The following is a 14,660-nucleotide window of genomic DNA, read 5'->3' on the forward strand; positions in this document are numbered from 1 at the left end:
TTGCCCAGCTTTATTGAATCTTACTGATTCTTTAATAAAAAATAAAAGAGTAATAAAATAAATGAGTCACTAAGCTAGTAACTTCTGCCACTATAAAGAATGGTAGTAGGGTATTTTGTTGGAGTTGAAGATCAATAGGATTTATTACCAGATGCTCTACTGATAGAGCTGATCATGTAATAATCAGAGAAGTAAAATTCACCTAGAGCTTTGCATGCTTCCATCTCTCCTTTATTATAGCTTTACCTGATACACCATCTCCTCAACGCAGACAAACTCAATAGGACATATATTTAGTGTAACTTCCAGCTACTAATTTCCATCATCATACAAAAATCTATAGAGCAGGCAACATGTAAGAAAAGCTCTATGACAAAAAATAGACTACATGAGATAAACTATTTGAAATGTTTCCTGTTCCTTTCAGTCTATTATGTCACAACTCACTCCTCTTTTCTCAGTCAGCAACAGTATTTTCATCTCCTTTCCTATGATCAGGATTTGAGCAGTTTCCTTCTAGGTCCAGAACAGTCTTGCTCCCACATCCATCTTAACTCTCACACGCTCATGACTGTGTGTTAGTCACTCAGTCATGTCTGACTCTTTGTGGCCCCATGGACTGTAGATCACCAGGCTCTGTCCATGGAATTCTCCAGGCAAGAATACTGGAATGGGTAGCTATTCTCTTGTCCAGGGAATCTTCCCAACTACAGGGATCGAACCTGGGTCTCCTGTGTTGCAGGAAGATTTTCTTACCATTTGAGCCACCGGGGAAGCCCCTCATGACTCTCTAAACCCATTCATACTCTAATTTTCTAAGAACTGCAGATTTCTGTATCTCAAAATAAATTCAAGTCTGCCTTTTACAGTGGCAGTTGTCTTCTTGAAAAATCCCTTCTCAGCCAAACTCTTCAAACTACTCCATATCTGTTCTCTTCAATATTCATCACCTCTAATCTTTCTTAACACTCTGAAAAGCGACTCGTTTACCTACCATTCTATCTTGAACCCTTCAAGAGTAATATGGTCAAGTTCTGAGACTTAGTCTCAGATCTCCTCTTGGTTCATCAGCTGGAGTATCTGACTCGGCAGATCATTTTTCCTAGAAGCCCCTTCCTCCCTTATCTATTGTGGCCATTTGCTCTTTTAATTTAGTTCTCTCAGGTCTCTCTTTTTGTCCTTTCCATTGGCCATTTGATGCCTTCAACTATCTACTTTGTTTTTTGTAATATCAGTTACTCCAAAGTCTTTGTCTAAAATCATGTCTTGCTCCAAATTATGATAGTCTTTATTATTATAGTATCTCTAAACACCTTATTGGAAATTCAGTATTTCACAGATTTTGCTCACCATCATCTTCCCTCCCAATTTTGGTACTGCTCCTCAGTTTTTTTTAAATACAATGTTATAACCACCATATCCATATCCCTCATACTTAAAATTTTGGCATCATCTCTGGTTCATTTTTCTCCGTTATTCTCTCATCTCATCAAATGCCAAATCCTATTAATTCTGCTTCGGTATTGGCTATCACATGTGCTTCCATATCATCATTCCAACAATTACTTCTTAGCTCCTGCTCTCATGACCTCTCCCCTTGACCAAACAATAGAGGCTTCAAGCCTGGTTTTCTCTTCTTTTGCCAAACTGCTGGTACATAGATGTCACATTAATCTCCTTGGAGATTCAAACTCCTGTGTTTGAACACATTCCATAGAAAGATTTAGATCCTCATACTATCAAGCACTTCCATGAATTAGTTTCAACCTACCTTTTCAAATTTTTTTCCTGAACTCTCCCAGATACCAAATACCAATCAAACTGAGTTCCTGTTTGGCAGTATTTTAGATTTCCATTCTTAGTGCCTGTGCTCATAATGTTAATTACTTCTGAAAACTCTTTCTCATCTTTGCAATTATATTCACTAACAATCCCCATGGAAAAGAAATGCAAAAAAGCAAAATGGCTGTCTGAGGAGGCCTTACAGATAGCTGGGAAGAGAAGAGAAGCGAAAAGCAAAGGAGAAAGGAAAGATATTCCCATCTGAATGCAGAGTTCCAAAGAATAGCAAGGAGAGATAAGAAAGCCTTCCTCAGCGATCAGTGCAAGGAAATAGAGGAAAACAACAGATTGGGAAAGACTAGAGATCTCTTCAAGAAAATTAGAGATACCAAAGGAACATTTCATGCAAAGATAGGCTCAATAAAGGACAGAAATGGTATGGACCTAACAGAAGCAGAAGATATTAAGAAGAGGTGGCAAGAATACACAGAAGAACTGTACAAAAAAGATCTTCACGACCCAGATAATCATGATGGTGTGATCACTCACCTAGAGCCAGACATCCTGGAATGTGAAGTCAAGTGGGCCTTAGAAAGCATCACTGCAAACAAAGCTAGTGGAGGTTATGGAATTCCAGTTGAGCTATTTCAAATCCTCAAAAGTGATGCTGTTAAAGTGCTGCACTCGATATGCCAGCAAATCTGGAAAACTCAGCAGTGGCCACAGGACTGGAAAAGGTCAGTTTTCGTTCCAATCCCAAAGAAAGGCAATGCCAAAGAATGCTCAAACTACTGCACAATTGCACTCATCTCACATGCTAGTAAAGTAATGCTCAAAATTCTCCAAACCTGGCTTCAGCAATACCTGAACCGTGAACTTCCAGATGTTCAAGCTGGTTTTAGAAAAGGCAGAGGAACCAGAGATCAAATTGCCAATATCTGCTGGATCATCAAAAAAGCAAGAGAGTTCCAGAAAGATATCTATTTCTGCTTTATTGACTACGCCAAAGCCTTTGACTGTGTGAATCACAATAAACTGTGGAAAATTCTGAAAGAGATGGGAATACCAGACCATCTGACCTGTCTCTTGAGAAACCTGTATGCAGGTCAGGAAGCAACACCTAGAACTGGACATGGAACAACAGACTGGTTCCAAATAGGAAAAGGAGTACATCAAGGGTGTATATTGTCACCCTGCTTATTTAACTTCTATGCAGAGTACATCATGAGAAACGCTGGGCTGGAAGAAACACAAGCTGGAATCAAGATTGCCAGGAGAAATATCAATAACCTCAGATATGCAGATGACACCACCCTTATGGCAGAAAGTGAAGAACTAAAGAGCCTCTTGATGAAAGTGAAAGAGGGGACTGAAAAAGTTGGCTTAAAGCTCAACATTCAGAAAACTAAGATCATGGCATCTGGTCCCTTCACTTCATGGGAAATAGATGGGGAAACAGTGGAAACAGTGTCAGACTTTATTTTTTTGGGCTCCAAAATCACTGCTGATGGTGACTGCACCCATGAAATTAAAAGACACTTACTCCTTAGAAGGAAGGTTATGGCCAACCTAGATAGCATATTTAAAAACAGAGACATTACTTTGCCAACAAAAGTCCATCTAGTCAAGGCTATGGTTTTTCCAGTGGTCATGTATGGATGTGAGAGTTGGATGGTGAAGAAAGCTGAGCGCCACAGAATTGATGCTTTTGAACTGTGGTGTTGGAGAAGACTCTTGAGAGTCCCTTGGACTGCAAGGAGATCCAGTCAATCCATCCTAAAAGAGATCAATCCTGGGTGTTCATTGGAAGGACTGATGCTGAAGCTGAAGCTCCAATACTTTGGCCACCTCATGCGAAGGGTTGACTCATTGGAAAAGACCCTAATGCTGGGAGGATTGGGGGCAGGAGGAGAAGGGGACGACAGAGCATGAGATGGTTGGATGGCATCACTGACTCGATGGACATGGATTTGGGTAGACTCCGGGAGTTGGTGATGGACATAGAGGCCTGGCGTGCTGCAATTCCTGGGGTCACAAAGAGTCACACGACTGAGCGACTGAAGTGAATTGAACTGAACTGAAATGAATTAGCCTTCAAGGCCTATCTCACACATTACTTCCTACATAAAGCCTTCAACAATCGAGGTATTGTTCATTGAATGATTGCTATCTTCTAAGCACATGAGGGGGCTTCTCAGGTGGCGCTAGAGGTAGAGAACCACCTGCCAAGGCAATAGACATAAGAGACATGGGTTTGATCCCTGGGTCAGGAAGATCCTCTGGAGGAGTGCATGGCAATCCAATCCAGTATTCTTGCCTGGAGAATCTTATGGACAGAGCCTGGTGGGCTACAGTCCATAGTGTCACAGAGTCGGACACGGCTCCAGCACGCACACACAAGCACATGAAGCCCTACATATATTCATTCTTTCACTACAAACTAACAACAACAGTTAGTTCAGAGGTGGAGACAATCCTATAAAGGATAAGTAGCTTGCCTATAGCTTCATGGTTAGAAAAGGACAGGCAGACTTTGGGTTCCAACTAAAGCTTTCGGACTCTAGTTAACTACCATAACCTGCTTTCCACTTTAGGCTCTCTGTAATAAATACCATGAACTTTAATTTTTCCTTTTTTACAATGTGTGTTACTTTGTACCTCATTTCACAGCTTTTAATTTGCATGCCACTTGATGGAGATCTCTGGAGAATGCATGCTGCCTTTCTATAGTAAGTGCTTACTTAATTAATGTTTGGCCTGAATAGCTGCTGCTGCTGCTGCTAAGTCGCTTCAGTTGTGTCTGACTCTGTGCGACCCCATAGACGGTAGCCCATCAGGCTCCGCCGTCCCTGGGATTCTTCAGGCAAGAATACTGGAGTGGGTTGCCATTTCCTTCTCCAGTGCATGAAAGGGAAAAGTGAAAGTGAAGTCGCTCAGTCGTGTCCGACTCTTAGCGACCCCATGGATTGTAGCCTACCAGGCTCCTCCATCCATGGGATTTTCCAGGCAAGAGTGCTGGAGTGGGGTGCCATTGCCTTCTCCATTGGCCTGTATAGATGGACACACAATTCCCCTATGTGAACACTTACTATGTCTTTCTACTATTTACTCTGTCATATATTACATCTTCTAAGATGAGAGGCCTTTGGTAATTTATGGCTATAAAATTCGATGGAGATGTCTTTTTTGAGGCATTATTTTCTATGACGCTTCAACACGTACTTCTTACTCTAATTAAGCTCAACTGTACAATCCCTAAAGCAAAATGCTCACTGCCACCTCTGCCGTTTGTCCCCAATGTTTCTCCTTTGCAGAATGTCACTTGCACTTTCCAAGGCACATATTGTTCTTCTTTTAAGGTTAGCTAAAATATACAAAGGTTCTTTATGGCCAAGGTAGTGTTCCCTCAACTAAAAAGTTGATGAGAATAATATTATCATGTGCAAATGTTTATTCTATTTCTGTGTCAAGCACTGCAAAGCTATAAGTACACTTCTAAGCACATATTAAATACTTTAAAATAATACTAGTAGGTCTTCTGAGTTAAGATTATTCTCTTATAAAATAGGGCAGTTAATAGGTGAAAAAATAATGAATAGTTCTTGAAAATGACTTGATTTTTTTGGTGCTTACTCTGGAGGCCTATCGGCTTCCCTAGTGGCTCAGTGGTAGAGAATCTAACTGCAATGCAGGAGCCCTGGCTCGATCCCTGGGTTAGGAAGATTCCCTGGAGGAGTACATGGCAACCCAGCCTAGTACTTTTGCTAGAGAATCCAATGGTCAGAGGAGCCTGGCAGGCTACAGTCCATAGGGACGCACAGAGTCAGACATAACTGAAGCAACTTAGCATGCACGCAACATAAATCAAGGAGGGCATGGCCACCCACTCCATATTCTTGCCTGGAAAATCCCATGGACAGAGAAGCCTGGTGGGCTATAGTCCATGGGGTCACAGAGAGTCAGATACAACTGAGTTACTAAGCAGCAGCAGCCTCATGTAGGCCTATCACAAGAAGTTGTTCCTATTTTATTATTTCAACCAAACATGTCAAAAATATTAAATTCAAATTTAGAGTTAACTTAAAATACACACACACACACACACACACACACACACACACACACACACACATATCATAGGCTAGGTGGTTAAGAAGTGATTTCTTATTTAGTAGATATTAAGGTAAAGATTTTTCCTAATGCTCACTTCCCAAGATGATAAAAGCAGCCCACTTTATATCTTATGTGACCTTGTTTTTATCCACATGACTTACATTTGGCAAGGACACAGAAATGAACCCAACAGATGCATACAAAATAGGTATGAAATATTTTGTCAAAAGAATTTAACTTTTAATGGAGGCAGCCATTGGGTCAAATAAGCTAAAATGCTCACTAATTTAAAAATCTTATATATTTTGATTTGATCTTTTTTTATACTATGTAGTAGATTCATGCAACAATTCAAGTAAAACAGTGAAACAGCATTTTAAAATGTGATGTCATGAGGAGGGAAACACCATCTAGTTATCTTGTTTCTATGATCTAGTACTCCACTTTTTCTTTTACTGCCCACTCCCCCCCCCCCGCCCATGCCCACTCCAAGTGGAAATGGACAAGGGCAGATCTCCAGATCCACCTGGAGAGACAAGGTACTCACATTCTTATTTTTCCTAAAGAGCCTAATAACACTTTCTGAAGAAAAGGGAAAGTACTATTTTTCCTTAAAATGCATTCGTTTTAATTCTACCTGAGCAAAAAAAAAAAAAAAAAACAAAGAAAAAAGAAAGAAAAAAATCCTAGCCACTTCAACAAGATATTTAACTAAACAGAGTAAGGGTCAACACAATTTTGAATGGAACATTTGTCTAAGCTGATCGATCAGATTGGCCTTTGAAATACCCAGATTCTCCTAAAGAAAATCGTGGCTTGGGTCACTGGGGAGGAGGGAATAAGAGGGAATTCGGGGCACATACATTTCTGTGATGGTCTCTGGCAGATTCGTGGGGATCTCAGTGAGACCTTTCCCACGGCAGTCTACGATGTTGTTGCTACAGGTACAAGCAGCTGGGCAGTGCAAAACACTGCAAGAAGGAGCCATAAATGACTGGTGACCTGAAAAAGAAACAAACAAAAGTTGTATTTTTTCCTGAATTTCTTAAGTGTGAAACATGTACACTTGGTTCAAATCACAAACATGTTACTGAACAGAAATGCATGTATTTAAATACCTGCTCATATGATGATACCATGTTTCTAAAATACATTTTAGGAAGCATGCATTTATGTCTTGGGATAAACACAGGTAAAACAAATGAGATCTTTAAAACTACAAAAATGATAATTTTTAAAATTCAAAAGGTTTAAGAGAAAGGTTAAATTCTGATTTGAAACTAGAATTCTATACAAAACTATTATGAATTTCAAAAAAGCAGCAATTTCATATTAATATCTTCATTTCTAATAAGCTTAGATAGAGCTTGGTCTTGACTGAATTTAAGTAGCTTAACTTACTTAAACTTAAAGAAGGAAAGGAAAATAGCAAAATTTCCCTCTTGGTGGACATAACTGTTGATTCTAAATAAGTAATACTGTGCAGATAAGTATGGGGAAAATAAATGATGCTAAGTTTGAGTTCTTGCTTGCTTGCTTGTTAAGTCGCTTCAGTTGTGTCCCACTCTGTGCGACCCCATGGACAGCAGCTCACCAGGCTCCGCCATCCCTAGGATTCTCCAGGCAAGAATACTGGAGTGGGTTGCCATTTCCTTCTCCAGTGCATGAAAGGGAAAAGTGAAAGTGAAGTTGCTCAGTCGTGTCCGACTCTTAGCGACCTCATGGACTGTAGCCTACCAGGCTCCTCCATCCATGGGATTTTCCAGGCAAGAGTACTGGAGTGGGGTGCCATTGCCTTCTCCGAAGTTTGAGTTCTAGGTAGGTTCAAAATTACACTGCTTTTTTTGAAGTCGTGATAGTTGTATCATGTCATTCTGTTAGTTGTAATCTAGATGATTTTTTTGACTTTGTATAGCTTAAAATGTTAGCCTAAGTAGTTACGCACAGGTATATGTTTTTACTATTCAATACCGAAATTCTTCTGTTCAAACGGTAAACAACAGACCATCAGGCATGTTGTACCAAATGGGTGTCTGTAAACGCTGGGTTTGTCCCTACAGCAAGGCCAGCCCTCTCTGCTCTGCAGAGAAAGGGCCCTAGCAGTGGGATTCACAGAGAAGAGGCTGCTGGCTAATTACTAACCCGATCCCTCTCAACAAGTTCTCATACTTTACAAAAATAGCCTCAGTCTAAATAAGAAACGTCAACTTGCCTTCTTCCTCATCTAGAAAACAGGAAGGAAAAAGTGAAGAGAGAAAAAAGTGGTTAGTGACAAACTGTTAGTCATTTCCTTATTTAATTTTTTATAAAGCAATCAGACCTATTGACAACGTTCCATAACATTACACGAAAATTTGTTTGAGTTACAAGTATGAGAAAACACATAAAAAGGTTGAAAAGGGAGCAATAAAATAGAATCCTGAACTAGCATGTCTTCTCATTCTGCCTTTAGGAAACTGCTATTTATGATGCACTGAAAGTGAAAGAGATAATTGCTCAGTCGGGTCCCACTCTTTGCGACCCCCTGGACCACCAGGCTCCTCTGTCCATGGGATTCTCCAGGCAAGAATACTGGAGAGAGTTGCCATGCTCTCCTCCAGGGAATCTTCTCAACCCAGGGACTGAACCCTCGTCTCTTGTATCTCTTGCATTGGCAGGCGGGTTCTTTACCACTAGTGCCACCTGGGAAGGCCTTTATGCAACATATTAACATATAATTTATATTAACTGGGAATCAAGTGTGCAGGTTGAGGTCCTTGAGCTCAACTCTATAATCTTACACAAGGTTACTCACCATCTCTTTTTCTTAGCATTTAAATCTCTATATAAAGATAATGTTACGTTTCTCTACAGATGTTATGAGGGAGGTAAATATACATAAAATACTTAAACACATAGAAAGAACTGAAAGTCACCTATTGATACTTTACATAACCTATGTCTTATTTTTGTTTTTAGATTTTTGTTACTGAAGCCAGTCATTGATCTCTTTTAGGTAGAACTGAACGACTAGTACATATGTATACATGAAAAGTGTTTTATCACTTTTCAACTACAGTTCTATTACTTTTTCAATTTCCCAGCAAGGATCCAATTCTTGTTCATCATTTTTCCAATTGTTAAGATTAAAGTAAGAATGATCTTACTTAAAGGGAAAATCATGAATAGCAAACAGAAGTATAATCTCAAAACTTCTTATATTTCTCTTAGAGTGAAAACTTAAAAATCCTTCATCACAACTTAGGTACAAGTCATCAGTAATTGCCAAGCAAGCAGGATTGTCTTACAGCCTATGACCATTATCGCGAACACAGAGGATTTCCATGGAGTGATTAGTGTACAACTGCAAAGGTTAGTGAGGAACAGTGAAACCTTTCAAGCATGCACCCTGCCCAGTTCCTTACATCACAGCATACGGGAATATGAAAACAGAAAGGTTCTTTCTCCCTTACCGCTGCAGACAAATTCTCGTTTTTGAACCTCAGCTACATTGTGGCCCCTCAGGTGAGATGGCCCCATACACTGAGTGTAGAGGCCCACCCGAGGCCTTTGGCGCAGCCAGTCCGAGAGCCAGGCCAGGTGGCAGTCACAATATAGGTTGTTCGAATGGAGTCGACTAAATGAGAGCCAAGCAGTTTAAAGCAAGAAAACAGAATGGAGTTATTTCAAAATTGGGAAAGTTCATTCATAATAATATGTAAGTTTATATCTCAACATAAAATAGGTTAAAGCTTAATATGTGCCAACCTAATTATTTTCCTAAAAGTTAAACTGATAACCACAAACTCAAGTCCCTCTTCATCTACTGAGCTAAGCAAATACACAGAGGCTTGAACATGACCATGAAAATCTTTTGCTGATGTCTATTCAAAGAGACAAAGAGACACACAGAAGTCTGAGGCAAATTGCTCTGCAGTCCCAACATACTGGCAGTCAATGGGGTGGGGCAGAGAAATGGGAATATCAGAGGCCAGGTAGGGGTAGGAAGCATGTTAATAAAAGTTGTGGTTCCCAATCTGGTTCCCAGTTAGTCTTGTCATTATTAGTCTCTGTAGAAACTGCTGGCAAAACCTTTTTAGCAGGTCACTTTCATTTTTTGCTGAACCAGACAGAATAATAATTTAATATACATCGCTTCTTTTCACATCCTGATTTTGATTTCCTTCTTTTTGTTTAATTGCTGTAAAAGGGATTAGCTGCTTTTGGCTCTTGGGGACATAGCCTCAAAGAGAAGGAATTGAAATTAAAAGACATAGGTGGCTGGGAGTGAAGGAATTAAGCCAGTCCCCTCTACGCTGGCACAGATCCATACCAGATCATGGATCCCCTTCAAGTGGCAAATAGCACATCTTCATTAATAAAATATCAGACAAATATATCCACTAAATTAGGTAAATGAATTCAAACTGGCTCTTATGTTTTCTCAAACTAAAGGAAAGGACACCCAAAACTATAAATCAAAGCATCATTCCCAGAATCATCTATGACACAGTAATACCATTTTAGCCCTATTTAGCTGATGTGCTCAATTCTAACCCAATAACATTAATGGATATTAAAACATGGAACTCAGTCCAGAAAGATAATTGGACCATAAAAATGGAATTTTTAAGTAGCAATGATAATATAGAATAATGAAACAACCAAAGCAAGGGAATTTAAAATTAGATGACTGTTCTACATTCTCCTTGAGCCTGAAGATAAAGAACAGACTGTCTTCCATCAAAACTAGATGGCATGCCACAGGACAGAAAGGTACATTTGGGGAAGGCTGGGTGACTTCTTAAAGTTTGCTAGGAGGTCAGTGGCATCTTTTGGAAGCTACAAAGCACATTCCACATCTTTACTCTGTAAATATTTCCATCTGAACCAAGCACATTATAGTGATTCGATTAGATGCATATACATTTGAAATGAGAAAACAATATAAAATTTTAAAAACCTGAATAGTATGACAAACTGCAGTGGATTTTTTTTTACATGAAAATAAGACTCGTTATCAAAAATGCAGAGGACAGATGTTTCTGCAATCTTAGTGGTTTTAGTTTTTCACAGATTGAAAGCTTGATCAATTTGTTTTTTAAAAATTAGCTAAAGTTAATGAGAAACCAATTTCATCAAATAGAGTTTGAGTGAGCTGGACCCTTCATTGGGCCAGATTAGTCTCAATCTGATAGCCCCAAGAAAACAAAATTTAGTTATTTCTGCTTGCTTTTGGAATGCTTTTATTTTGCTGAATATATTTCCAAGGAAATTATAATGCCAACCCATGAAGACTCGATTTTAATGAGAAAACATGAATTAGTACTGACATCTAATTCATTAAAAAGTGGCTATTCAACTAATTTTTGATTAAAGAGAGAAAATAAATGTAATGTTTTGAGTTATAAGCTACTGTAAAAATGAAAGATATTTTCAAAACCCTATCAAAATATATTTACCCTACTTAAACACACATTTTTTTTAAAGAAGTCCAATGCTTTGGTTATGTTTCCCACAATTTCTCACAAATTGTATATGATATACTTTTTATGTCAAGGTGATTCGTGATTCTGAAACACAATTCAAATGAGATTTACCTTTGAAAATGCTTTAACTAAATACCCCACCCTGGGTTTTGAGGATTAATTCTGCTCTAAAGAAAAAAAATAGCTGTAGCAAACATTTTTATTAGAGAGTATTTTTATCCATCTAAAATATTTTAATGTCCATCTGTAACCCCTGAAAAGATATTTTAAAATATAAATGCTGACACAACCTTAATTATAGAAGCACTAAAGGGTGATGCTGTAATTTTTACATTACAAAGACTGTTGGAGAGCCAGTTTAGCTTTATTAGGATTGCTTGCTGTACAGTAATAAAATCATAAAGATTTACCATTTATCATTTTTGACAGCCAATCAAGGAGTCTTCCATTTCTTAATGAAATGTGACCTCCACAACAGCTCAAAGTAAATGTTTTTCTCCCCTCCCAAACTTCCCATAACACATATTATTTAAAAGGAAGCTTTCAAGTTTTCAGAATAATAGTTCATTTATTTCAATATTATACTGAGAACTTTTTAAAAAGTGGTATTTCCCTTGTCTAGCCCATGATGAACTAGTGGTCACATTTTTTACTTACTAAAAATAGTACTTAAGGAGAATCAACTGATTAAATTGATTTTATATATATTGAAGCTACTTACAAAGTCCTAAGTTTAGGCATATGGTTGAAACTTGCCACAGAAAGTCTAGTAATGTTGTTATTGTTGAGAGTGCTGTAGAATAAAAAAAAGTCAGAAATTTTAGATATGAAAATTTACTGATCATTCCATATGTTAACACAGAAAAAACTTCTTGTGATTATGCAGAACAAGTATCTGGTAAAGATGGCATCAAGAAGGCACTATATTATACACAAAATGACAAATAAATTTCATAGTTTAACATACTGCTATGCATTCATCAAATATTTATTACAAATGTATAACTTTAGCCACAGTATCTTTGACCATGTAGCTTTATGCACTTTATGCCTACATGTCTACTTCTGATATTGGTTAAGGAATGAACATTAGCCATTAGAATATTAGACAATAAAAAATATTGAACAGTTACAGTTCCTTGAAGGGAATTATGTATTATTAGTATCCACGAGTAAACAAACCCATTTGAAGTCTCCAGCTGAAATCTCACAATAGCACAGAATCAGTTCTGTCAGGTCCTGGAACAGAGTTCTGCTAATGGTTCTTTACTGTGGACATCAGCCACTGTTTAAATTTGAGTAGGAAGAATGATATCTATATTTGGTATTTGCATTGAGTAGAAAAGATGAGACATGCTGTAGCAATATAGTAAAAGCTTAATATATTCTAGCAGTTTTTATTTATTTATTTATATGGCTGCTCTGGGATGAGGGATGCAGGATCTTTAGTTGTGGGACGCAAATTCTTAGTTGCTCATATGCCATCTAGCTCCCCCACTAGGGACAGAATCTAGGACCCTTGCATTGGGAGCATGGAGTCTTAGCCAGCAGACATCAGGGAAGTCCCTTAGCAGTTTTTAGTTGTAGTCACATATCCTGTTCTTTGTTTAGTGCTGTGTGGTAGTGATCATGGTTTCTTGAAGCTAGAGTCTTGAACAGGGATGGTCAAGGGAGATACAGTGAAAATAAATATAGTCCTTGCTTGGTTCTAAATTGTCCTACTTTCCCTCTAACACAAGCATTGTCAGTTGTATTACTACTATCTCTACTACAACTATTACTCATTCATTCATCAAACATTTCCTGAATGGCTCTTATTTTTATGGCAATATGACATTTCTGAAAATAAATCAGGCATAAAATCCTGTCTCAAAATAGCATACAATTAACTGTGGAGACCAATTACACAAATTACAAAAACTTAGAGTTAATAAGATTTAGGAGAGTTCTTTTTTCTCAGTCTTACTGTGACAAGACAGTGAGAAAGACAGTTATCCCAGCAATGGGTGAAAAATGTGGAGATGGCAAACAATTCCGTACAAAGAAGATACAGTAGGGTGATGATGACATAGGACACGTTGCTGAAGGAGGCAGGAAAGATGGTTCTTTGATACAGTTGGATGCTGTTTGATACTCGAGAAGTGTTTGAATTAGACATTGCACATTGACTTGTTTACAGAGGCCAGACAGGAAACATACATGAGAGAAGTAGGCTGCTTGTAAAGAAATAAAATGGGGAAGAGAGATGGAGAAGAGCAGACATCTGGGGACGACAAGGAGCTTGGGGAAGGTGCTATTTCTTGTTGTAGCAGCTAATATTCGGCTCTGATGAACTATTGCTCTGCTGTGATGGAAAGCTGCCAAACAATCTGATTTGCTCAAAAGAAGCTAGAAATGGAGGCTCTTAGACCAAGCTTCTTAAGTTTTAAACACTGTCAACTCAAATGTTTCAGAGACTCCATGGGCTATGGGGCCAGTTCTGCCTGGGCTAAGCAAGATACACTGAGATCACTTTAGACTAGCTGGTGGCTATGGTTATCAAAGGTGGGATATGGGGTATTCAGGAGTCAAGGAATTAACTTAAATTTCTCTGTAAAGCAGGATGCTAAAGAACACGAACGGACTCCTTTTACTATCCAGTTTTGGAATGTATTGAATGATGTAAGAACCAATCTGACTGATCTGAATTAAGTCACATAGAAAAAAAAACCCTGCTGAATGAAGGACCTATAAAGCACTGAATTGGTTGACTTAGTTATCTAAAAGCTTCTAGTATTTCCCGGTACTCAAGGGAAATGAGATTTTTCTCAAACACCATTAAAACACATCCCGATGTCTGAAATAAAAGGTTTCACTTCTCAAAGGGATTTGCTTTAAATGACCCCCTTTTCCTATCCTCAAAATTTATGCTGACTTTATATGGTTTAAATCTTCAGAGTACACAGCATACTGACTGTTGGATAATGTGACTTCAGGGATAACTTTTTTAAAAAATAATTCACACTCAGCGGATATGCATTAATTCTGAACTATAGTTTCTTATGCTGTGCTGTGCTTAGTTGCTCAGTCATATCCAACGGTTTGCAGCCTGATGGACTGTAGCTCATCAGGCTCCTCTGTCCGTGGTGATTCTCTAGGCCAAGAACACTGGAGTGGGTTGCCATGCCCTCCTTCAGGGAAACTTCCAAACTCAGGGATCGAACCCAGGTCTCCTGCACTGCAGGCAGATTCTTTACCATCTGAGCCCCCAGAGAAGCCGGTGAAGAAGGGAAGCCATTAGTTTCTTATAATTCCACA

General features: G+C 38.6%; 1 protein-coding gene across 4 annotated transcripts in view; it reads right to left on the reverse strand.

Annotated features, from left to right (window-relative positions):
* Positions 1-14,660, reverse strand: part of SLIT2 (slit guidance ligand 2) — a 402,220-nt gene that overhangs the window by 121,860 nt on the left and 265,700 nt on the right. For 2 of the 4 annotated variants that reach the window (XM_081550848.1, XM_081550772.1), the window contains exons 7-10: positions 12,085-12,156; positions 9,348-9,511; positions 8,108-8,119; positions 6,759-6,897 (exon numbers count right to left, since the gene is read on the reverse strand). In XM_081550848.1, coding sequence (XP_081406974.1) covers positions 6,759-6,897; positions 8,108-8,119; positions 9,348-9,511; positions 12,085-12,156 — 387 coding nt within the window. The remainder of the gene's footprint in view (positions 1-6,758; positions 6,898-8,107; positions 8,120-9,347; positions 9,512-12,084; positions 12,157-14,660) is intronic. The other 2 variants (XM_081550621.1, XM_081550695.1) reach the window with 1 other exon arrangement.

This window comes from Giraffa tippelskirchi, chromosome 1 (assembly GCF_054371585.1).
Source record: "Giraffa tippelskirchi isolate mGirTip1 chromosome 1, T2T-mGirTip1v1.2.pri, whole genome shotgun sequence".
Lineage (NCBI taxonomy): Eukaryota > Metazoa > Chordata > Mammalia > Artiodactyla > Giraffidae > Giraffa > Giraffa tippelskirchi.